This window comes from Pomacea canaliculata, linkage group LG2 (assembly GCF_003073045.1).
Source record: "Pomacea canaliculata isolate SZHN2017 linkage group LG2, ASM307304v1, whole genome shotgun sequence".
Lineage (NCBI taxonomy): Eukaryota > Metazoa > Mollusca > Gastropoda > Architaenioglossa > Ampullariidae > Pomacea > Pomacea canaliculata.
Window position 1 is genome coordinate 32,696,875 of NC_037591.1, and position 22,926 is coordinate 32,719,800.

At 35.3% G+C, this 22,926-nt stretch overlaps 2 protein-coding genes across 3 annotated transcripts; one reads left to right on the top strand and one right to left on the bottom strand.

The window, feature by feature from the left end:
• The first annotated feature begins 778 nt into the window (after positions 1-778).
• Positions 779-6,179, top strand: LOC112557420 (glutathione S-transferase kappa 1-like). The gene is made up of 8 exons (XM_025227248.1): positions 779-1,144; positions 1,692-1,773; positions 2,662-2,762; positions 3,368-3,496; positions 4,180-4,215; positions 4,936-5,052; positions 5,372-5,465; positions 5,756-6,179. Exons 1-8 carry the CDS (start codon positions 1,073-1,075, stop codon positions 5,800-5,802), a joined length of 678 nt encoding a protein of 225 aa, XP_025083033.1. The 5' UTR covers positions 779-1,072; the 3' UTR covers positions 5,803-6,179.
• LOC112557418 (ER membrane protein complex subunit 1-like) lies at positions 6,041-19,299 on the bottom strand. Of its 2 annotated transcripts, none has more exons than XM_025227245.1 (25): positions 19,181-19,299; positions 18,593-18,726; positions 17,422-17,487; positions 17,081-17,183; positions 16,531-16,562; positions 16,162-16,249; positions 15,461-15,625; positions 15,203-15,311; positions 14,692-14,850; positions 14,118-14,189; positions 13,780-13,878; positions 13,503-13,602; positions 12,912-13,028; positions 12,558-12,613; positions 12,156-12,338; positions 11,479-11,643; positions 11,118-11,288; positions 10,673-10,795; positions 10,455-10,539; positions 10,034-10,156; positions 9,387-9,508; positions 8,846-9,056; positions 8,589-8,673; positions 8,148-8,296; positions 6,041-7,590 (listed from the first exon to the last, which is right to left on the bottom strand). In XM_025227245.1, the coding sequence occupies exons 1-25, from the start codon at positions 19,270-19,272 to the stop codon at positions 7,430-7,432; spliced, it is 2,970 nt and encodes a 989-aa protein (XP_025083030.1). In that variant the 5' UTR covers positions 19,273-19,299; the 3' UTR covers positions 6,041-7,429. The 2 variants fall into 2 exon arrangements, with proteins under 2 accessions (XP_025083030.1, XP_025083029.1); XM_025227244.1 differs by having other exon boundaries at positions 9,387-9,526.
• Between the last annotated feature and the right edge of the window lie 3,627 nt (positions 19,300-22,926).

Sequence of the window (22,926 nt, forward strand, 5' to 3'; positions counted from 1 at the left end):
ACACGTCCTTGGTACAGTATAATGTTTGGAAGGAGCTGAGCAATCCTAAAGGGAGAGCATTTGTGCAGACAGTAGTGTATGGTGGATCAGTTGCCCAAATGCTGTTAGGTCGCAAGGTGGATGATTAACGCCTACCAGTCAGTTTAACTGATTGTTTCTAATAAAGGGTTGTAAACCTGGTCCTGGGTCCAATTATAGCTGTGTCCTCTTGTGCCGCTGTAGCAAGACAGCACTTAAATTCTTACGTAGACTTTATATTCTCTCAGCATACAGTTACTGCTGATGCTTCGACTTTGCGTTTTACTACACTTATTATCCTCTATATATCGCAGAAAATTGGGCAAATTCAGACCGTCTAAGGTGCACTTTAATAAATGATCACTGAGATATTTAGACCAGATTTGCTGTTACTATTAAAATAAACCCTCGACAGTAAACACTGAGCGGAGGTTGTCATCCAGAAAGGTTATGACCTTCATTTGCATATCACATGACACGCAAAAGTGAATAGCTCAATAGTTACACACTTATCATCTGCTTCTTGAATATCTTAAATAAGACGAATTTTAATTGGTCTAAGGACCATGCCTACAAAACTGAGTTACTGGTTATGGTAGAGGGCTTTGTGACAACTGATTATGGATGTGTATAGATTGCTGTCTGTCTGCCAAGACCAACGCTTATAGCCTCTTGCAATGTTCTCTGCTGTTAGTCTCGGCGAGCCTAAACAAAGAATGTGAATAAACCGGAAGCTTTGGAGTATCATATATGCCTCGTTTTAGTTGTCCACTGAAAAAAAAAAATCGTCTGCTAGCCAGCAGTCCAGTAATATAAGTTCGTATAATGGAGGGGTGAGACTCCGTTAGCCCCATAGGTACGATAGCCGGCTATCGGGGGTCCCTGCATACGAATTTTGCCGCGCTATCGTGACCGATAGCTATCGGTGGTCTCTGCATACCTGATTTACTTAGAGCAGCAGACGAAAGAGTTGAATAAAATCACGTGACAGATCTGTTAGGTGGTCAAAGGTGCTCTGAATGTTACATTGACATTCTACTGTACGTGTTTAAAGATGGGCTCGAAAAAAACCCTCGTCGAATTTTTCTACGATGTCGTTTCACCTTACTCACGGTTTGCCTTTGAGGTTAGACTGTTCATGTTTAAGCTCTTTATATGCTGACACCAAAAGATACAAAGTTTGCATGTCGTCTGCATGTTTACCACAATTAACGTACTCCACACACTGCTAGTGTCCAGCAGAGAGCAAAGTCCACGCTTCTACACTTATGTGTATACTAGGAAAACTTGGAGAAAAATAAAAATAATTGTAGCTTTACTTGTCGATGACACCCAAGAAGACAAAACTATAACGATTTTATTAACTGATCGATTTCGTTTAAATTTTAATGTGTATAACTATTATTCTTTTATAAGTGTTTCATTTGTTTAGTGATTTTAATGTTATGAGTTAAAACAACGAATGTGAAAGTATATGTTACCAACAGAATGAATAATTTGAAGGTGTGTAATATGAATTACATCATATTCTTCCACGAATCAATTTGTATATGTCTTTATATATAATATATGTCGAGGTATATAGATCATTATAGTCAGCTATGCAGGCATTTCTTTATTGTAAATGATATTTGTATATTATTTTTCTATATGTATATACATGCCCTATATAGGTACTGTGCCGGTACAAAGGGATTTGGAACATGGATCTTAAGTTGAAACCTGTCTTCCTCGGAGGCATTATGCAGGCTACTGGTACGTTTTTCAATGTTTGAATAATAAGATTATTATTTTTGTTCTTGTTAGAGTTCTTTAATAACAATGGATGAAGATATGTTTACACACATGCACGTTATTGAAAGACCACTTTCATTTTTTTGTTTCAGGGTTTAAAGTTAGCATTAATAGTTTTTCTGTTTTGTAATTGTAACCAAGTAAAATTACAACTGCAGCAACTATCAGGGCTTCTGCTTACGCAAAAAATTGCGTACAGTACGCATTAAAAGTTCGGAGGACCCCTTCAATTTTCGTCAATGGGGTCCCATTCAAATTTGGGCGAAGAACAGGGACCCCTTAAAAATCTGAAGAAGGGGTCCCTGGGACCCCAAAGAATTTATAGCCTTAGCAGAAGCCCTGAACTATTATTCAAAAGTATTTCATTTACATATATGAGGAACCCCCATTTGCTTTTCGTGATAGTGTAGGTGCAAGGAGATGAAAAAGAAATGAAATGGTGAAAGGATTAAAGAAAATGCCCTGAACGATAATATTTGTTATCCAGCAGATACATTGTATGCACAGCTAGCTGTACATTCTATCCTAAATCTCACACTGAGACTTTTTAATTACATAGCGCTTGAACTCTTGTTTCTGTTTGAGATTTCTTCACACAAAAATCCCGGTTCATGTAGCCAAAAAAAGTAATGAAATGCAATAATGAGCTAAATTTAATAATAATAATCATCATAAATGCCTGTCATAAGTAAATGTCCAGCACATAAGTAAACCTTTGTAAAAGTTATTTTGTCTACCAATACACCAATTAAAATACTGTACTAGGATACTTCTTCAACTGATTTTTATTGCATAGTGTAAGTTTTTCGCAAAGAAAATCAAAGGTAGAAATATTCTGTTTTGTGCTAGGCAATCAGCCTCCTGCCACTAATGCCACCAAGGCTTCATATTTAGTCACAGATATGAAACACTTGTCACAGTATTTCAATCTTTCATACAACCAACCAAAGGTAAGAGATTCATGCTCAAGATCACATCTATTTGGTTTTGTTATAGAAAAATCCGCAGTGGACTAACGTAAATCAAAATCTTCCTGTATTTGAAATGAAGATAAATAGTGCCATGTTGTGAACTTATTTTGAGCAAGATGTAACAGATTCTACAGGAATTCAAAGCAGAACAGATCATACCTGTTCTATCCGATCTATGTCCAGACGGCTTGCTTGTATGCTTGCAGGCACAAAGCAAAATCTTGCTTTTTTTGTCTTTTATTTAATAATGGATCTTTCTTCCATATGACATAGAGGGAATAAAGCACTTAGGGAGATTCAACGTTTACATGCCAGTTCATGTAGCTTAATCTAAGAGGCACAGATCCTGCTGTGTCTGGGCAGACATGTAAAGATGTTTGAGCAAATGTTGAAAGTTACTGAGAATTCACTTACATATTTCCTGCATTCTTTGCTTTTTGCTTTGTTTTGTCACAGATTTGTCCATCAAGACAGTTCTTTTTATCTGCTGCTGTGTTTAATTTTTTTTTGTTTTGGGACTGCATTTTTCAGCATGGTAAGCAACCAAACAAATTCTATTTTTCTACTTCTTGAACTGTGGGCAGGATTTCTGGAATGTGATTGTGACCAAGGGAACATTGAAAACACAACGATTTATTACAGCAGTAGACATGACAAGGCCAGAGTTTACAGAGCAGCTGTCTCGTGAATTGTGGAACCGCATTTATGTTGAGGTAAATGATCCACTTGTGAGATAAGTTTCAAACCTGTTCTTTTCTATAAAAATTTCTGGAAAAGATTGTACATGTAGAGCAAGATTATCTCTTTAATCCATTCCAGTTGGCTTTTGGAAAAGGCCATGATACTGAATCTGCACTTCTTAAAGTTGTAAACAATTCGTGATGTCTGTCTGGTTTTGATCAAATGTCATGGACCGAATCCAGACTCTGTCTGTGTGTGTGTGTGAAAATGGTGTATACTCAGATGCTTCTGTCCTGAGATATGGTGTCCTGCAAGGGTCTGTCATGGGTCCAATACTTTTTGTGTTGTATACATCTCCTCTGTCTGATGTTATGTCATGCCACACCGCGACATGCTGATATGCACAGCTTCATTAGTCAACTCTGCTTAATAAAATAACTGGACTACTGTCATGGACATAGGAATGCATAGTTGACGTAAAGTCCTGGATGGTCCAAAACAGGCTGCAACTGAATAACGATAAGACTGAACTGCTACATATATTTGTCCAAAGAAATTTCTGAGACATTCTTCTATATCTATAGCTCAACTTATTTTGTAGTATGTTTCTTAAAATAACAGTTATTTGTATCCTTTAGGGCTGCTTGTGAATGTGAGAATGTCATAGTCATATAAAGGCTATTATGTAGTTAACATTTTATATGATTTCTGGTAGGATCTGGATGCTACTGAACCAGAGAGCCTTAGACAGGTAGGTTTTTTTTTTTGTTAATTCAACATGCACAATGTTCAACATGTACATGACATTTACCACAGATGTATCAATCAAAAGACACTTTTAATTCTTAAAACACATTCATTCAGTACAGAAAGAGAAACAAGAGTAGATGTGGAGGTAGGAAGAAAAGATTTGGAGAAAGAGTAAAGGGAGGATAGAACTAGTGGTAGGTTCCTGTTTTATCTACTATTGTAATGTTATATCATCTTGCCTTACTATACATCTTTTAATGAATTTTTTTTAGCATAATTGTAGTGAGAGACTGATATTAAAAGAGTTTTAATCAATATTTTCTTATTTTTGTCAGGTAAACTATTAATAGAAAAACAGGGATGCAGAAAATTAAATATTTTTTTGGTGGAAGGAAATATGGTCAAAATTTGATTATCACAGATGATATTTTTCTGCTATCTGACAGCTTTGTAACCATAAACATTATTGGTTTTCTTTGAGATTATTTGTTTATACTTATAAATGTGTATGTTCAGTCAAAGCAAGCTAAATCATAATTACAGATGTACACTTAGCGACATGTACTATCCCCATTTTAGACTTTTGAATGCTTTCAATATATATTGTGTTTATCAATTCATTTATAATGAATTCAGTACTGTCTAAATTTGTGATATTTTCTCCTAATTCATTACTTTGACTCATTACAAGTGTGAACTCAGGAGATTTTCTGATTAACAGGCTGCATTGAAAGCTGGCATGAACGAGAATTTAATCAGCGATGCCTTGAATCGTATGACACAAAAAGACGTCAAGGACAGGCTGATAGCTTATACTAAAGAGGCTTTAGACCTAGGGGTGAGCTGCAAAATGGATTGAATTTTTAAACTATGTATTATTATGCAGGTAAAGGTGAAGGGACTGAGAGGATTAATGGCCTGTGCTGTATTATTTGGCGGGTCTATACTGTGGCTGGGAGGCTTGGTTTATTTTGGGAACCTTTTACCTGTTGATTTTATGCTTCTAAGCTTTTCTTAGGTTTGTGTAATTTGTTTATGGCCTGATAGCATATCATTTCTCGAGGGAATATTTCGCTGGCTTTGAAATTGTGTCTGTACAAGAGCATACACATTTATGTATTTGTGGATTGTTTTACTTTCTATTCCTGTCTCTGTAGGCTTTTGGAGCCCCATATATAGTTGCCCATGTGAATGGCAAGAAAGAGATATTTTTTGGCTCTGACAGGTTTCCTGTGATGGCATTGATCATAGGTGAGTACAAAGCAAGGACACCTGGTGGAATTTTCCTTCTCAATTGGTTCTTCCCTTTTAACTTCAGAAAATTCAGGCGTTTTGAAAGTTTGACATTGCCTTCTTTCCATCTGTCCACTTTTTCCAGAAAGTATGATAAATATTACTTATTGAAAGAGATGAAACTGATATGAACATTTAATTTGGAATTGCTGGGTTTAAAAAATATCTAAAGGTTTGGTTGTAGGTATTGACATCTGTTTTTTTTAAAAAGAGATGGCATAAATAATTTTCCCCCATTTTAACTTCAGGGGAGAAGTGGCAGGGACCAGACCCTGGAGTAAAATCTCATCTGTGAGGATTTTTTTGCGGGGCTTGACAGCAGTGATGGATCCATCAAAGCCACTTTCTTCCTTTCTAGAAACGCAATTTATTTGTCATTTACACATCTTTGAATTTACCAGTATCATTTCTTTCATTAGAGCTTTCATGATTACTTAATGAATTTATACAAACATAATGTATGTGGAAGAGAAACTGTTGTCAGTTTGTGATCGCTTTACCCTCAACTGGTCAGGGAAAGTAAGAAGCTAAGCTCAATGAATGACTTTAATTTCGTGCAATGGTAATGAAAAAAAATCAATAAAGAAACACATCCTAAGTTTTTTTTTAACCAACAGATGGGCATGTCATGTTTGCTTGGGTGTGCAAATAAACTGAGCCTTTAAATTTGTAGAATTTTTGTTGTTGCCATTTTTGAGATCTGTTGGAAGACAACTTGAGAAAATGATAATTACAATATAACATTAGTACATGTAAATACCAATTATATGAGATACCAAAAACTGCTCATCTTAAGAATATACATTTTCAGATTTTAAATATATCTTCCTGATTCACAAGTTGTTTAAAAAGACTTCAGATTATTTTGGCCATTAAAGAAATCCTTCTTTGCTTCTGTTGCACCCCACTTTTCAATGACACTGAGTATATAACACACTATGAATATAACAACTCCATATATTAAGAAAACCTTAAAATCTAAGACATTGGATTCTGAATAAATAAACAAGGAACAATTCATCTATGCTTTGCATAAAGACATTTTCACCCTAAGCACCCAGGAAAAATAAGTTACTTATAAATGATTTTTATCCAAATCCTTGGTTTTTTCAAATTTAAAGTATTTGTATTTTTTTCCTGATATAAATAAATGGATAAATTTACTATTTGAAGTCTGACTAGAGCAGATTTTGTCTCAAGAATAAGAAATAGCTAAGACTGGACCTCGACAACGAAATTTTGAGAAAGTGTTAAAAATAAGCACAGTTTTGTAAATGCTAAGGCATAGCATAAAGATGACGAAACATCAATTATCTTTTGCTTATTTATGCAAAAGTAATGGGTGAAAGGACAAACAGTAAGATCTTTTGTATGGACACATCATCTTAACCATTCTCACACAAATGCACTCTCCCATTAAATATTGAATGGCTTTACATATAACAAATTGCATACTTTCTACACCTAACATTACAAATGTTCACCAAGTGCAGGCAGATATACAAATAGTGCTTTTTGTCCCTTAAGAAACATAAAGCTAACCTTTCTTTGGTCAAAGAAAGTAAATATCAAAATCTCTCTGTCCTAGCAGACAATTATTCACAGAAACCGTTAGGTCCTTGCACACTGGACTACTTATTTGATGAAGAGAACAACACAGCCCTAACAAGTGCATAATTCTAGCCATCATGAGTCATCAGACAGATCTGTTATCACCCTTAACAACACATTATATATAATTCAGTGATGTGATCTTGCATCATTCAAACAAAGAAATACGCAGAACAGACACCCCATTTCAAAACAATAAAATAACCAAATCACTTTTAATTTAAAAAAAATTTAACACTCAACATTCAAAATTAAAACTTTCACATGCAAGCACAAGAATGACCAGAAGCATACCCTAAGGTTTTTAAGAATCATTTCCATGCTCTATTTAGAGCCCTCCTGGCTGCTAATTTCTGGGATACAAATGAGACCAGTATCATGATAAGAAGAACTCCTCCAATGAACATATAATCGAAGTCTTCTTTGAGCACATCAAACATCTTGGATGGTGTTACCCTTGTGTAGAACAAATCTGTGTTAAAAAAAGAATATATACATATCTTAAAAGTGAAGGAACCCATAGAGACCAGTAACAGAAAGGGATGGCCAAAACTTTACAAAGTATTGCATAGTGAAAATTAAGAATGAAATTATGAATTGGAAAAAGCTGGGGATAATGCATGAATGAAAGAGTATACTTGCACTTGACAAGTAAATGAAGAGAACATTTAAAACACTTTTCAGAGTTGACTACTTGCAAGCATGCAATAACTGCATGCAGTTTTGTAGTCAGAAATTGCTATAAACAAGTATTTTAAAAGTCCTACATGTATTCAGTTAAATAAGGCAATAGCTACCAATCCAAATGCATAACATGCAAGTCCATTTACACATCTAAACAGCCATACAGCCGTTCATTTATTAAGTAACAAAACACACATATGCAAGGAGGAAATATCCTCTGCTTAGCAGATTACTTTTGATTTTGCCATTACATGAGGCAAATAAATGAGCAAACAACTTTTCCATTAGCAACAAATTAAATTTTTCATAAAGATGGAAAGATCTAGCCTATTGTTTGATACTTGCCAATGCCATAAACAAGGATGAGTGATGTAGACTCAAGGCCCGCAGGTGCCGTGTGGATTGCTCGCACATTAAAAATGCTGCGGTTGTAGTTCACAATGCTTTCAAGATTAACTGGGAGTTCTGGAACATAAGGTATTGTTCCTTCCTCCCTAGCAAAAGAGAAAAAAAGTGGAATTATTTAGACATTTTAATCATGCAGTTTGCTTTAATTAAAATCATTCATGGTCAGTCTGAGGTTTATTACAAATGTTTAAGCAAGAATTGTGCCTAAATTTTCACTGGAAGATTTGTGTAGAAAAATTCTCAGATTCTCCCTGGCTGAAGTGTGGGACCTGGCACCAGAGATGTAAGAGTTTCTTGAGCCTGAGTTATACCATCATGGTTAAAATACATCTGCTAATTTTTAAATCTGACTTCTGATAATGTTCTAGTGACACTTACATAGTCTCTTGAGTAGGAATGGATGGCCGCCTTGGGTCCAAGAAAGCTTTAGGAAGAGACAAGACTCCACCGACCTTGAGGGCAACTGAATATCAGAAGACATGAAGAACAGAGGTGAATGAGATTATTTTATTATATATCAACATTACATACCATGAATAAGCAATTTTGTAAGAGCTTCATCATCAGTTCTACAAGTGTAAGCTAGGTATTTTCAGTTCCTTCTGACAACAGCAATGATAGCTATAGTCACTTACTGATAATGTTCTTGTTGGTTATTCCCTTCTCTGTTACAGTGGAACTCATGGTGTAGATAGGCATTGGGAAAATGTAGGACTGTCTCATGACTAGGGGGTTAAGGGGTGGATTTAGTGATGAGAAAGCTGTGGCATTGTTCTGTTCTTTGCCCTCATACAGTTCTAGCACTGCCATCTCACAACGACGGTGCTTCTCACTGTAAAACGAGTACTGAAAACAATATTTGAATTATTTTAGACTACAGCAATGAAAGATCTATTTTCCATTCAGTGAATGTATGTTGAATAAATTAACTTTATGTAATAAAATACTTTTATTCTCATCATCAATGTCATAGAAAAAAAAAAAATCATAATAAAGAGCAGGAGATCATGCACATTATTTTATTTAAAATACGTTAAAGGAAAAAAATTTTATGATTTAAAGTACACAAATATGCAAACTATCTATGTACCCTTAAATGTGTGTATGCACATTTTTCTTTACCTCATGTACTCATGAACATACATGTTCATGTTTAGACATATCACAAATACTCACCACAACCCAGTTTTCTGCATGCACAACTTTAACTGGACCTCGTGTTCGCTTGTGATTTTCATGAAACACTATGTGTCCTGTTACCCCATCTATCAGGTACAGGTTGAAAAACCCTGACGGACCTGCCAATGCAGAGCTCACTGGTAGGAAGGTGAGACAGTGACACGAACCAAAATTAACTCAGATGATTCAAAACTCAAAGAATAACATAAGAGAAACACAGGCTGAAAAATAATGTGATTCTGTCATTAACATGAACTTTCTACAAGGATTATAACTAACATGGTTACATCTGTTCAAATTTCCGTTTTTTTGACAAATGACAATGTTTGCATTCTTTCACATTCTCACATGTGTATATTCTATCTTACACACATATCTCACACACACAACCACTAGTTCAGGAACATATACTGATGCAAGTGCTCATGCAAGAAATATCTTTTGTATGCACAAACTATTTTTCTGATTTTTCATCAGTTCAAAGAAAAAATATAAAAAAATGAGATAACAAAATAAAAGATGCACATAACTTGAAGCAAACTAGTAAACAACTTCAATCTAATAACAGTGCCATCAATAATCAGAACAAACACTTAACATGCATGTCAGCTGCACCACCAGCCTGGCTAGAAAGAGACCATTACCTTTATTTGAAGAAGGAGAAGGGACTTCCTCCCCTTCTGTTATAATCACAACAAGGTTGGGATTTAGATACTTGTATAGAACACTGCGGTCTCCAAGTACTCGCCCCTGGGAGTGGACATGTTCTGAAACACACCATGTGAGATATTAGAAAAACCAATGTTTACATTCAACCTTTGGTGTCTATATCTTGCTCATTAGCACTTGACCAACAGACTCCCTTAAAGGAAAAAAACCAAACCCAAAACACATACATCATCATCATCCTTATCAATGACAAATTTAAAATTAAAACTTTGGAAAAGTTAAAAATTATACAATTTCTTTTCCAGTAATACACACAGATTTAATGTAACTAAGGGCTGTACATAATAGGGACTTTTCCTTGTATGCTGAGAGGAAGATTCTATAAGTATCACTTACCTATGGGTCTCTTTCCATAAACACCTGTCACCACCTGTTGGCCATGTTGAAGGTCGATGTGCCACAGTTTGTCAGCCACAATGTCCTGGGAAAAGATCAATTTATACTAACATGTTGTCCTGCAGCTAAAACAATAGCAAAAATAAAATAGAATAGTGTGGAAAAGAAATTCGTGATGCCTTAGACAAGTTTAAAGGGAAGTTGAAAAACCAGCAAACCTGCCCACGAGTAATAAGTCGATATCCGTCCATCATACCCATATCCTGATTGGTAAGGTGAAGATACAAGTTGTTCAACACAGGCAGAACCACAGATTTCATAGAGCTTGGGTAAAAATGGACCTGCAATGCAGCAATTAAAAAATAAATCTGACACAAATATGAATACATCTGCGGTAGTGAAGATTTTTGCACACATGCATATATGTGAGCAAGAAAGGGAAGCAGTGACTAGTAACAGGCTCTTGGAGAGATCAATGATTTATAAAGAAACAATGAGACATATATCTTGAAAATGATTGCAGAGAATAACTGTTAACAGGAACAATACATTACACTAAAAATACTCTTACATTAAAAAAAAAAAAACAAGTAGACTAGCATAAAATATAAAATAAAAAATTCAAATTAATAAAAATAGTCAAATACATTAACAGTAGTTTACCTTGACTTCTGAATCAACTAAGAGAATGCCCTTCAAGAATTCCTCATCATAAACATCCAGTAACTGTGCCTGGATAACCTTGAATCCTAAGTCAAGACCACCAGGTGGTGTGTCTTTCAATATGGCACCTGTCACTGGATTGATGATGGCAATCAGCCCATTACCAGTCTCCTGACAAATAAAAGAAAACACACTGATGCATATCACTAAAATAAACTTAAGAGTTGGAAAATATTTAAATACTGACCCATTGGTGAGAAGTAGCAGAGCATAAGAAAAGACACATATTAAAAGAAATTCAAGATGCATTATCCATAAATTTTATTTCCTTGTTCTTTACATGCAAAAATAGAAGACTTACTCGACTGGCACCCAAGATAGCACACTGGGGAGGATGGGGAAAATGTGCAGTGGTCCGCTGTATAAACAGTAACAGCTTTTCATCACCCTGTCTATTGAATGGCACAAGACTTGGGAAAAAATGCTGCCAGGCAATTTTACCATTATGGCTGCGCACACCATACACCTGAAAGTTGTAAAAGTTATCCATGTAATTCCACAATAAAGCGATATATTGAATGCAATGTTTTCTCAAACAGAAGTTCATAACTGTCATGGCAGCAGGAAACTTCTAGAAAAACCTCAAATTGCTGAAAAGAGCCTGAGATGGCAAATTCATGTTAGGGTTGCTAGCATATCACTGAATGATCTTAAAATTTCTCTGAAATTCAGAACTTCTAGAAGCTTATGGAGTCATTAAGGCTTTTAAACGTTGCAGCCCTATTCTCCTAGAGGAGTAACAAAGAATAAACTAAACTAAAACTAAGGTTTTCAAAAATACTTATCAGCCAGCTTTATCAATGGCTCATAACCTCAATCTCTCATTATTTAAATTCTTTAATGACTTTTCCAATTACATCTTCACTTTTCCCTGAACATCTGCTATTCTTTTTGCATTGCTCCCCTCTCTGCAAATCTTCTCAAACTCTCTATAATTCCATTCTATGCAGAATGCCCTCTGCATCGTCAAATACTCACCTTGCCAGCACCAGTAACAGCTACGATCATCTTGTGAAGGCTGAATGCATCACGTACAAGGCCACTATCTTCATCTTCCCCATCATCTTCATCACTGTTGGCATCACCAGCATCACTCTTGCTGATCACTGGATGATGGTGACGATGTCCAACAAGTTTCTGAATAATATGCTCCACAAATCCCTGCGACAGGTTAAAACAAAATACACTTTAAATATCTCAGCTATCTGGATATGGACTAGAATTTTATAAAATTATCACATTAAGTAATTCTAAATCCAGGCTGATTTACTTTGTTTTAAATGGAAAGACAAGTCTATGGAAACAAGAACTGCTTCATATCATTCATATAGTTTTTGACTCACAATAAAAGCAAAACAAAAGCATAAAACAATTACTAGCCTGCAGCTGCAGCACCTGCACTTTAATACGCTTCACAAACATGGCCAAAATGTCATCTGCAAATGAAAATTGTTTTGAGACAAGCACAGGATTATTTTTTTCATAACAGACAGCTGAAAGTTTATCAGGTAATTCAATGAATCTGAGCATCTTGCATAATAAAGCAAATTGTGAACAACTTCCAATTCATATCACTTGTGCCTTCAACACAATTTCTGCTCAATTGTAACATGCTAACAAAATGGTACTAACAGACTGAGGTGTTCACTCAAAATATTTAATAAATGGCTAAAACATGGCCGACTTCAGAGAATAACTTGAAGTTTTTGAAAATTGTGGTCTTAATGAATTTACCTTTTCCTGAACCAAATTCATCCTCAAACTTTGCTTCATTTTCAGATACGGGAAGGTCAACCATTTCAACTGAGAGAATGTATGCCAATGCCTCTTCTCGTCGCCATGGAGATTTTCCTAAGAACGAGACAAAATTATGTTTATTATAACATGGTGAATATAAAGTAGCTTAGCAGGCTACTTTAGGCCACAATAAAATGTTCTCTTAGTGGCTGCTCTAAGAAGTTCCCAACGAATCTTTCATAAGTTCTGAGTAAAAGCAAATGAAAGAGGGTGGCAAGAAAACTGAGATGCAGCCAGTACAGATTCTGATGCTAAAACAGGTGGGTTTTTTAAGTCCCATTAAGATATCTGAATCATATGCTATCAAAAGGCTAGCTTCTGATATTCACAACCTGATGCAAGACGTGGACTCAATAATTAAGGAAAAAAATTCGTAAACACTGCACAAAAAAAAAGAAAAAGAAGAAAGAAAGTAAAAATGTTAAAATAGCTGAGATCATCTGGCACACTTTCTCAAGCATAAGTTCATATAATTGTGTTTTTTATCCTCCGCACCAAAAACAGGAGTATTGTTTCTTATCCACTGACCTGCCTTGTGAGTACAGTGAAGAGAATAATCCTGAGCCAGCATCAGGACCTTGGCTCCCAAGTGACCATCCTTCTTTTTGGTAAAGAGCAATGGGAAAATCTGCATGGTGGACAACAGCTAGTAAACAACTTGAGGACTTCTAGCCAGTATACTGCCAGCATTTGAAATCCAAATTTGAGTAAAATAACAATCAATTACACCACACAAATATTTAACAATTCTATTTGAAAATTACTCTCAAATGCTATTCTCCTTGTATCTGCCACCATCACATACCTTCTCTATAGTGCCATGACCAGACAGTACCGATATTCGCTGTGAAATGTCCGTCTGCTCAGACATGCTTGCCAGGTCCATCCCAGTGAATTCAACTGTCTGCAGCACATACACAAAAGTCAGCTCTGGAAACAATGACCTGCTTTACAGCTATTCAAAAAGTGTTAATTTACCACTTTATAATATCTCCTTGGATTTTGTTTCCAGATCAAACAAAATCTTTTCCAACAGATGCACATCAAAACAAAATCATTCTGATGCCAACAGTCCTCACTGCAACATAAACTTCTTCCGTAGGTGGCATATGCCATGCTACACACAATGATCATTGTTTTTACCTCTGGGTCTGCCCGCTGTACTGTCAGGAGGACTTTACTGTCACCTTCATAAGCCACCTCAGCAGCCTCCACCTGTATGCAATGTACAGCATAAAAATAGCTAAAAAAAAAATTCTTAAATGAAAAAATGGATAGAAAAGTCATAGAGCTGGTAAAGAAACTTTATACTTTGCTAGTACAACACCATATGTTGAATGAAGTAAATGAAGGGTATTTTAAAATTTCCCCAAAGTACCCCCGCCACTCTTCTGCTTTATTTCAAGGTCTGCCTTGAGTCAAAAAACAAGTTCAGGTGACAAGAATGAACTCAGTAGTACAAGATTCCAATTCCAGGGAACAATCACCTGTTGTACTTTCATGATGTCAGGAGTTTTACCTTTTTCTATACAATGGTGATGCTAAATGGCTAATATCTCACCGATCAAGGACAAGGGACTGGAGTTAATCATCCTGAGTTATAAAAGTAGGGAATGAAGCTGAACCTGGACAAGTCATTATTTAAAAATAATTTCATGAATGTAAGATGATTCCTTAAACAAAGTAATATCATGAGTTCAAATGCAAATATGCTCACTTTTGGCAGGTCTTTCACAACTTTGAAATCACTACTGGAAACTGACAGCAAAGCCATGTGATTTCTAGATACTTGAAGAAGCACCCATGGAGAAGAACCACCATTTTCTGTTGCTATGGCCTCCAGTTTCATTTCAGAAGTTGGCAAGAAGCCAAGTTCCTAAATAAAAGGGGAAATTTGCATGGTAATTGCCTTCAAACCTGCCACACTGAAAACACGGGGTAGCCATCACACTTTTAAGGTTAACTCTTTTCAAGTTTAAGTTTACTACAACTTATTTCCTACAGGATTCATGGACATGAGAACAATAAACCTTCACAGCATGCATAAATACAGATGGAAACTTAAGACATTAGGTGTTATTTTCCTTGAAGGAACTTTGTTCAGCAGGAAACCTTAGTTAACATGTAATTAGTTTATAATTCTTGACAGATAACAGACCATTTACATCAGATCTAACAAAATGCTGAGATGCAAAAGCAAATTCTTCTTAGCATTCAAATTTGCTCACCGAAACTGCCTTTGTTATAAAGACCTGTCCATCAGTCACTGAGAGGAAATGGAATGAACCAGAAGCTGAAGAGTAACACAGAAAGCCCTCTCCTCCTACCAGCTGACAGCTGTTTTAAAAAAATGGAAATAAAATTTATGGAAAAAAAATGAACTGTCTGTGTAAGAAAGCTCTACACAACCTTACATGCCAGACACCTGCATAAAACATATCATCCACGACTCTAATTGCATCAACCAACCATACAGCTCCACACACCTGGTATCTTTTGTGATCCATTGAGCTGGAAGTTTACGCACTTGAATCTTTGTCTTCCCATCAGGCCCCACAACCATTACAGCCACACGGACTTTGGGGGACACACCAACAACTGCGACACTCCCATCAGAGCGAAGTGACAGGTACCAGCGTTCTACTGTATCACTGATAACATCCGCAATAAAAGCAAATGCTATCAGCAATGTATTAAGAGAAATTAAAGGTACAGAAAAGAGAAACACAAATAAACTTTTGTAAAACACCTATATCCATGGGCTAATGTTAGTTCTATCACCACCATGTAGGAACCCAAAAAGTGCAAAGTTCAAATTCTGAGCACAGACATTTGAGGCTGGATGTGCGCATGCCCATCCCCATCACACTCATACACACAATAACTGGTTTGATACACATTACAAATATTTCTTTAAGCTGTCTCAGCAGTTGAACATGGATTTGACCCCCTTATAGGGTTAGGAAAAGAAAGAATGAAGAAAAGGAGATAGGTAAAGGCCTCACAAAAAAAAAAAAAAAAAAAAAAAAAAAAAAAAGATTGAGATAAGTGTGATCTTTAACATCTCAATCCCCAACAACTGAAATGTTACAGGGCTCTACTTCCAAATCACTAAGAACTTCAACAAATTATTTTTTTGTGGTGTGGGGGCTGGGTAGAAAGTTACCCATTAAAAAATGCCACAAACCTGTCTGGAAGATTTACCTCCCACTCTGTTTTACCATCTGAGGTTTTCAGGGAATACAGTGCATTGGCCGTTGCCACGATGATAGAGTCTTCAAGACAACACAATGAAAATGCAAGCCAGTTAATTACAGGTGTGCACAGTGTATGTTACTATCACAGCTCTTTCATAAAGGAATGTACATTGATGCCTGTGTATTAAACAAGAAACTTATTGATATATACATACTGCTCACATATACACATATATTTTTACACGTACATTTAATAATGAAAATCAGAAATATGGTTAAGAAATATGCTCTTTTCCAGTTGAAAGTATCAAAAATTTAAATATAAGTAGGCATTGACGAAAGGTTATATGCATACCAACCTTTATCTGCATTTTTGAACAAAGCTGTGGCACTGTAACAAGGATGAAAAAAAGTTGGTTTTTGTAGTAAATTATGCATTTGACAAGCCACTAATGTTGTGACAGAAAAATAAAATCTATCAACAGTTATTAATCTAAGTTACTGTAAAAGTGGACATATCTGAGAATAAAATAAAATTGGGAAAATATAGAATAAGAAACAAGAAAAAAGAATTATTATATTGAAACTGCAATAATTTTAGTTCATTTTAAGCATCTATTTGAAACAAATTTAATTATGTTATAATTGAAGCAACTCTCATCAAAAATTCCACTTTAGCATAATCAAAGTATCATGTAAATCCAAATCACAACACGAACACTTTCACCTTTAATAAATAAGTAAAGCAAACAAATCGAATAAGAAAATCTAAAAATGTTGTCTTGAATAATACACTTCTATCACCTGCTCATTTCTTTCTTAATATTTGCAGCACTAGTTTTAACAAAAGCTCAGAAAAACTATATCAAGAATATGTTTGCTTGGAGGGAAAAAAAAAAAAAAGCTTACATCATTGATTCTTCGGATGATAGGTATCGTTCCCAATGCAAGTTTCCTGTTTGTGTATGCCAACTCCTGACAAATTTTCCTCCAGCTTGTACAGTCAGAATGTCTAAGAAAACAAACATCTTGCAATGCACACAGGCAAGCCTCAAAAGCAATTTGTTTTTGTGAGTAGAATTATTAACAAAGTGATAAGCAGTTATCAGTAAACCATCTTGGTTTTATTTTATTATCTGCCAAGAACAGAGAACTTAATCTGACATCATCAATAATATAAAAGAGTAGTCTTCCTTGCACCAATGATATATGCCAAAACATATGTTGTCACATGAAAAATGGTGTCTTACAGTTGTTGTTGTAAAGCAGTGCATCTATTCTTCCGCGTGCATCATCCTCTGCAACTTGTCGCCATGCTGAAAGATGTAAGGGTAAAACATGCAGCACACTAACCAAAATAGCACCACAAATATTAAGTTAAAGTCTACTCTGCTGGACAAAAATTATATCAAAGTATTTTTAAATGTGCATGTGTAACTACTTCTTTAGCACATAAAAAAAACCCTCATGCATCGTGTAAGATCTTCCATTTAGGTAATTAAAACTAGTTAATCAATAAAAATGCATATCTGTAACTTTAGATCATGCTGCTTATAGCTAGGTTTTTAAAGAGGTTAAATGTTAACTCGATCGACATCGGTGGCGGACTCTGGTTGAGGCCTTATGTGCAACCTGATGCACGAAGAGGAATAGACAGAGAGATAGAGAAATGTTAACTCACAAAGATTGGTAGGTAGGGGGAAGTTGGTGGTGAAGTGGCAAAAGATGACCATTGCTGGTTAACCCTACATACTCTGTGTGCATGTGTGAATGCATGAAAGAGAGAGTAGCTATAACTTGAATGATGGTGAATGAATTGTAAGACATATTTGCTGCCTACAGTTAAGTGTGTGCTTATGCGACTTGATGTAAGCACTTTGAGCCCACCTTTGTTGGTGGGGTAAGATGCTCTATAAGCACTTATTTATTAAAAAATATGTTAACACAAAAGTTTTTTTTAAATGATTATTTGTAAAATACTGTCTGCAATAATGAGTACATCTCATCACATTTCAGAATGTGTTTTTTACAGTAGCTTTAAAATGTTGTTACTACATGCCAGTTTATGTGACATTACCATAAGTATATATGTTTTAGTGGTTAGGTTGGCTTATTAATAAGAAGGTGCTTTCACCTGGCAGTTGTTTGACACTGTGCAGGAAAGGAGGAAACTTTTGATGACCACCAGTGTTTGTCTATGTGCCACATACATAGTAATGTACATATGCCCCAAAACAAATTCTTAACCTAAGACCTCATAATCATCACTGCCTTCGTGACAGGTGGCGCTTATATTTGGGGATGATGGACTTTCCTGCAGATCAGGAGAATCCTTTCCCTTTATATTTATTCCTTTGCAATGCCTATAGAGGAGTTAAAGATGTAGCAGAAGTTCATAAACACTTGGGGATTTTGACTTACCAATCGATCCATCATGAGCATTGACAGCTGCCAAGACATTAAGCTCAGTGGCTACAAATATCCTCTTCCCACTTAATCCTGATGTCATTGACTCCCAATGTACGTGGGTAAGTTTTCCTACATAATCCTGTTTCCTACATATAGTGAAAACTCAGACTCAGAAATAAATAAGAGAAAAGCATTTTAAATTGTAGCAAATTATGTAGATTAATTACGTAAATTATGAGAAAACTTCTTCTAAAATTTGTTGAAAACGATGACACGTTACAATACATATACAAAATATAGCACATCAGGCTAGGGAAATAGTTGTTGCGTTAGAATAAGGGTAAGGAAAGAAGGGATTGTGTTTGGAAGCGAAAAAAAGAAAAGTCAAGACAACAGATGAACTGACTTCTTGATGACGTGTAGGATAACATAATTCTCTGTGACCTATAATAAATTAAATCTTTTCACTGGGTTCGCTAATTACACAATTACTGAAAGAGGGTAAGTGCAAGGATTGACCCTACTGTGAACACCGATCAGGATTAGCAGCCTTAGAAACCAAAATATAAACATGAAAAACAAACTTCAATTAAGTAATACCAATCATATATCCCAACTTGATCTTCGTAGAGAGCCTCTACTGGCATTAAAATTATTGTGCCGATCAAACATATCATCCACGATAACGCCATGCTTCTTGATGAAGCGTGACTGTTTTCTCAAAGCTGAAGAGTTGCGGGGTTTTACTTCCGGTGTCATGGCTGCGTACTTGTAAGAATGCTCTTGGCAGTAATATACCTGTGATACATCGGAAACATGAAGAATTTCAGACTTTACTTCCAACCCATATTACAGAACGATCCGCAGGACGAATCACATTTTACATGTAAGTATATTTATAGTTTCATGCACTTTTGGAGAAAGGGGCCCGAAAAGCACATTAGGCGTCTGCTCTCTCAGCACTGTCTTCACTTGGAGGAATGCCTCTTCAGATTATATTTAAAATTGGATTTCGTGTATTAATTTCTGATACATGGATACTGATTATTTATTTTCGCTTAAAGTAGAATAAAGTAGAGACAGACCAAGTGTAACAAAAAAACTTGTTTGGAAACTTGGTCTCTTGTATTGTTTATTTGCTTTTTTTTTTTAATCGTCTGCATTTCCGCTTTCGAACTTGTTGCTTGACCGACTTGTTGAATTAGCTTTCAAGCCTTTGCTGTTTCTGGAAGTCAGAAGAGACGAAGATAATTTCACTTGCAAAAGCATAGCAATAGCAGTTTTTATCTTATTCGAGGGCACAAGTGTAAAAGCTAGTTATACGGTATACTCTTGCAAAAAAAAAAAAACCAAAAAAAAACTTCGACGCACCCAAATTCATTATACATTTTTTTTTCATACATTTAGACCGACTCATTAACAGTATAAGCAGAAGAGTAGATAGCTTTATAATATTATATTCACATTTACGTTCATTTTATACTGTACTTATAGTAAACTTAAATTTGAACTGCAATATTTTAATACTAGGGAGATAATTATGCTAACAAACACAGGTGTTTTGTTCTTCAACTCTCTCTCCCTTCCCGTAAGCGTGTGCATGTGTCGTGTGTGTGTATCCATGCCTGGTTTAAGAGGCTTGTAGTGATTTTCATTCATTTTTTTATTTCATAAAGAAAAAAGACATTTACAATAGGAAACCTGATGTTTCATGTTCAGTTCTTGCAAATGCAAAGGCATTAATGTTAAAAGTATAAAATTAAAATACTAACAGGTATGATGAGAGGGGTGTAAAACACATGGAGTTTACTGACTTGCCTCCGTTATTCAATTTTAGAGACAGAGAATTATGTGGTACATTATAGATTATCTGCAAATGAAACTTTGTACTATAGTTTTAATATTGGTATTTAAAAACATTTGAATGATGTTTTATTTTAATGTCTTTTACATAGGCTTCATTTAATTGTGCATAAATTTGTGAGTAAATAATCAAATAAAAACGATTGAGGTGCTGCCACTAAGCTTAAACTATGGAATAGACTTTGCAAGCACTGTGATAGAATCGACCACATAGCTATCTTCTGATAGTGTCATATAAACCAGCTTGTAACATGAGTTCATTGGAATCTACCCTCTCAGTTTTGAAATTTAAAAAACTAAAAAGATTTAATAAAACAAAAAATGCAACATTGACAGTTTATAAAAAATGTGAATACAGTGTCGGGGCATCCCTGGTCCTGACAGTATCATAAGGTCCAACATAGGATGAATAGTTATAGCTTCCAGCAGAACCAGTTATAGGGTCTATCATTAGTTTCAGGTCAGTAGTGGTTGCCTTTTGCCTTTTTTATGGTGATACAGTGGCAGTTAGGAAATCCATAGTAAGTATATATATATATATCCAAAATGAGTATATTTATACTCATTAAGCACTTCTATTTATATCATATATCTCCAAAGAGCTGAGTAAAGGAGAGAAATGAGAAAAAAGGAGGGCATCATTTTGTGGGGTTTTTTTGGTTGAAAGTTTTTATTCACCATTTAGCTACACTTGATGATCACCAGTTTTGAAACTAATTTAAAATGGTCCAGATTTTCCAGAATTTTTTTTTTTTTATTCAAAAACACAAACTGCTTGTTTTATTGGGCAAAAATACCTTTATTTGCAATAGTCTTCAAATTTTCAACACTGTTATTTGGTGCAACAATAGCAACTATTGGCTTTTGCGTTTGACAATATCTATGGAAATTATGAAATAACAGGGAAAACAAAGAAACAACACTTACTGGGTTCATTTCTCAAACAATTTTTGTGGTCAAAATATCACATTTACTCCGTGCTTGAGGAAGATACTCTAAACTGTACAGACTCTGATACTATCTATCACCAACCCTAAAACATTAATCGGAACTTTTTTGTCTATACCTTTGTACCATTGTTGTCTGCGTAAATCACAGACTGTAATTTCAACTCACTGAATGTGTTCTTATTCAAATTTAATGATGGCAGCAATGAGTTTTATAACAGTAATCCACTAAACACTTGATGGGCAATAAATCTGCAAATTATAATTTTTTAAAGTATTTTACACTTTGCAGACACTGATTATTTACTTTTCCAATCATTAAATAATGGATTAGGGATAACTGTAATTAATACAAATTTATATATGTAGATATATAGTAGCCTTGAAATATTCTGTTTGCATGTCTATAATTTTTGCATACATGCACATTTTACATGCATATGCATGCACGAATCCATATGCATGGGTGTGCATGCATTTGTAGGTTTGTGCAGATGCTTTCGCATGCCTGCATGTGGGTGTGGTATAAGTTTCTTCTCTTACTCAGGTTACTGCAAACACAGTCCTTTGTGAGATGAGTAAAAGAACGGTTAGAAAGAGTCAAAACTCTGGCCTAGATGTGAAGATAAAAACTGAGTTATCAGCCAAGCAGGAAAAGGATATTGTTTACTTGGACTTAAGATGTTTATAAACCTTTCCATGCAGGCAAAATATCAGTTATCATTTTCTCTAATGAAAAGGATTTTTGCTGCTTTTTTTTCAAATCAAGCTCTTCCGTCAGGTGTGCCCATTTCCTGTGCAGCCAAACCAAGCCCATGCATGCTTTCACAATTACTGAGATAAGACAAACAGGAGGGATTTAGATCCCCCTGCAGTTTGTTTCTAACACATCATTTCATAAATTTGTCTTATCTGTCAAGCATTTTTTTTTTTTTCTTTTTGTAAACTTCCGTTAGTTTAAAAGGAAGAACATTAAATGTTTTTAACTTAATTACCCATCAGGTGAAATGTTATTGTTGTAGCTGCAGCAAGAATTACTTGTTCCCCAATCTTTGGCTTCTGACTATATCTCAACAACATACTTGGATGTCAGGATGATGTCATCATAGCCGTGTTTTTTTCCTCCTTCTAAACATTCATTTACAATTACATTATCCACTTAGCATGCTAAAAAAAAAATTCTGACTTATTTGTCAATCCTGAAATTTAAAATCTTTGAGTATACAAATTTAACAAGTGAATAACCTTCACCAGGGGTTGTTTTTACTTGTATGAAAACATGTTACTGTTGTAATTTAAGACCAGTGTTCGGGCTCCATGTTGTTTTGACCCATGCAAAAAACATGTTACCTCTGTAAGTTAAGGGCAATATTTTATCGGAATTTTATGTACATCTCCCTACTTTTAGAGGCTAGCCAGCTGATGATGGTGTTTCATGTTGGTGGCTTCAGTTTTGGCTTGCATTTTGCTAGGCAAGCGCAACATTTTACCAAGCAAATTTCAACGGAGACTGTTAAGCAACCAAAGTACCTACAA

Excerpts from the sequence above, each read along its gene's own strand:
- LOC112557420 (XM_025227248.1), top strand. The coding sequence starts at position 1,073 with ATGGGCTCGAAAAAAACCCTCGTCGAATTTTTCTACGATGTCGTTTCA. Across the intron at positions 3,497-4,179 it reads GGAACCGCATTTATGTTGAG|GATCTGGATGCTACTGAACC; the intron begins GTAAATGATCCA and ends GATTTCTGGTAG. Across the intron at positions 5,466-5,755 it reads TGTGATGGCATTGATCATAG|GGGAGAAGTGGCAGGGACCA; the intron begins GTGAGTACAAAG and ends TTTTAACTTCAG.
- LOC112557418 (XM_025227244.1), bottom strand. The coding sequence starts at position 19,272 with ATGGCGTTATCGTGGATGATATGTTTGATCGGCACAATAATTTTAATG. Across the intron at positions 17,184-17,421 it reads ACTGCTTTACAACAACAACT|ACATTCTGACTGTACAAGCT; the intron begins GTAAGACACCAT and ends TTGTTTTCTTAG. Across the intron at positions 10,540-10,672 it reads GACTTATTACTCGTGGGCAG|GACATTGTGGCTGACAAACT; the intron begins GTTTGCTGGTTT and ends ATCTTTTCCCAG.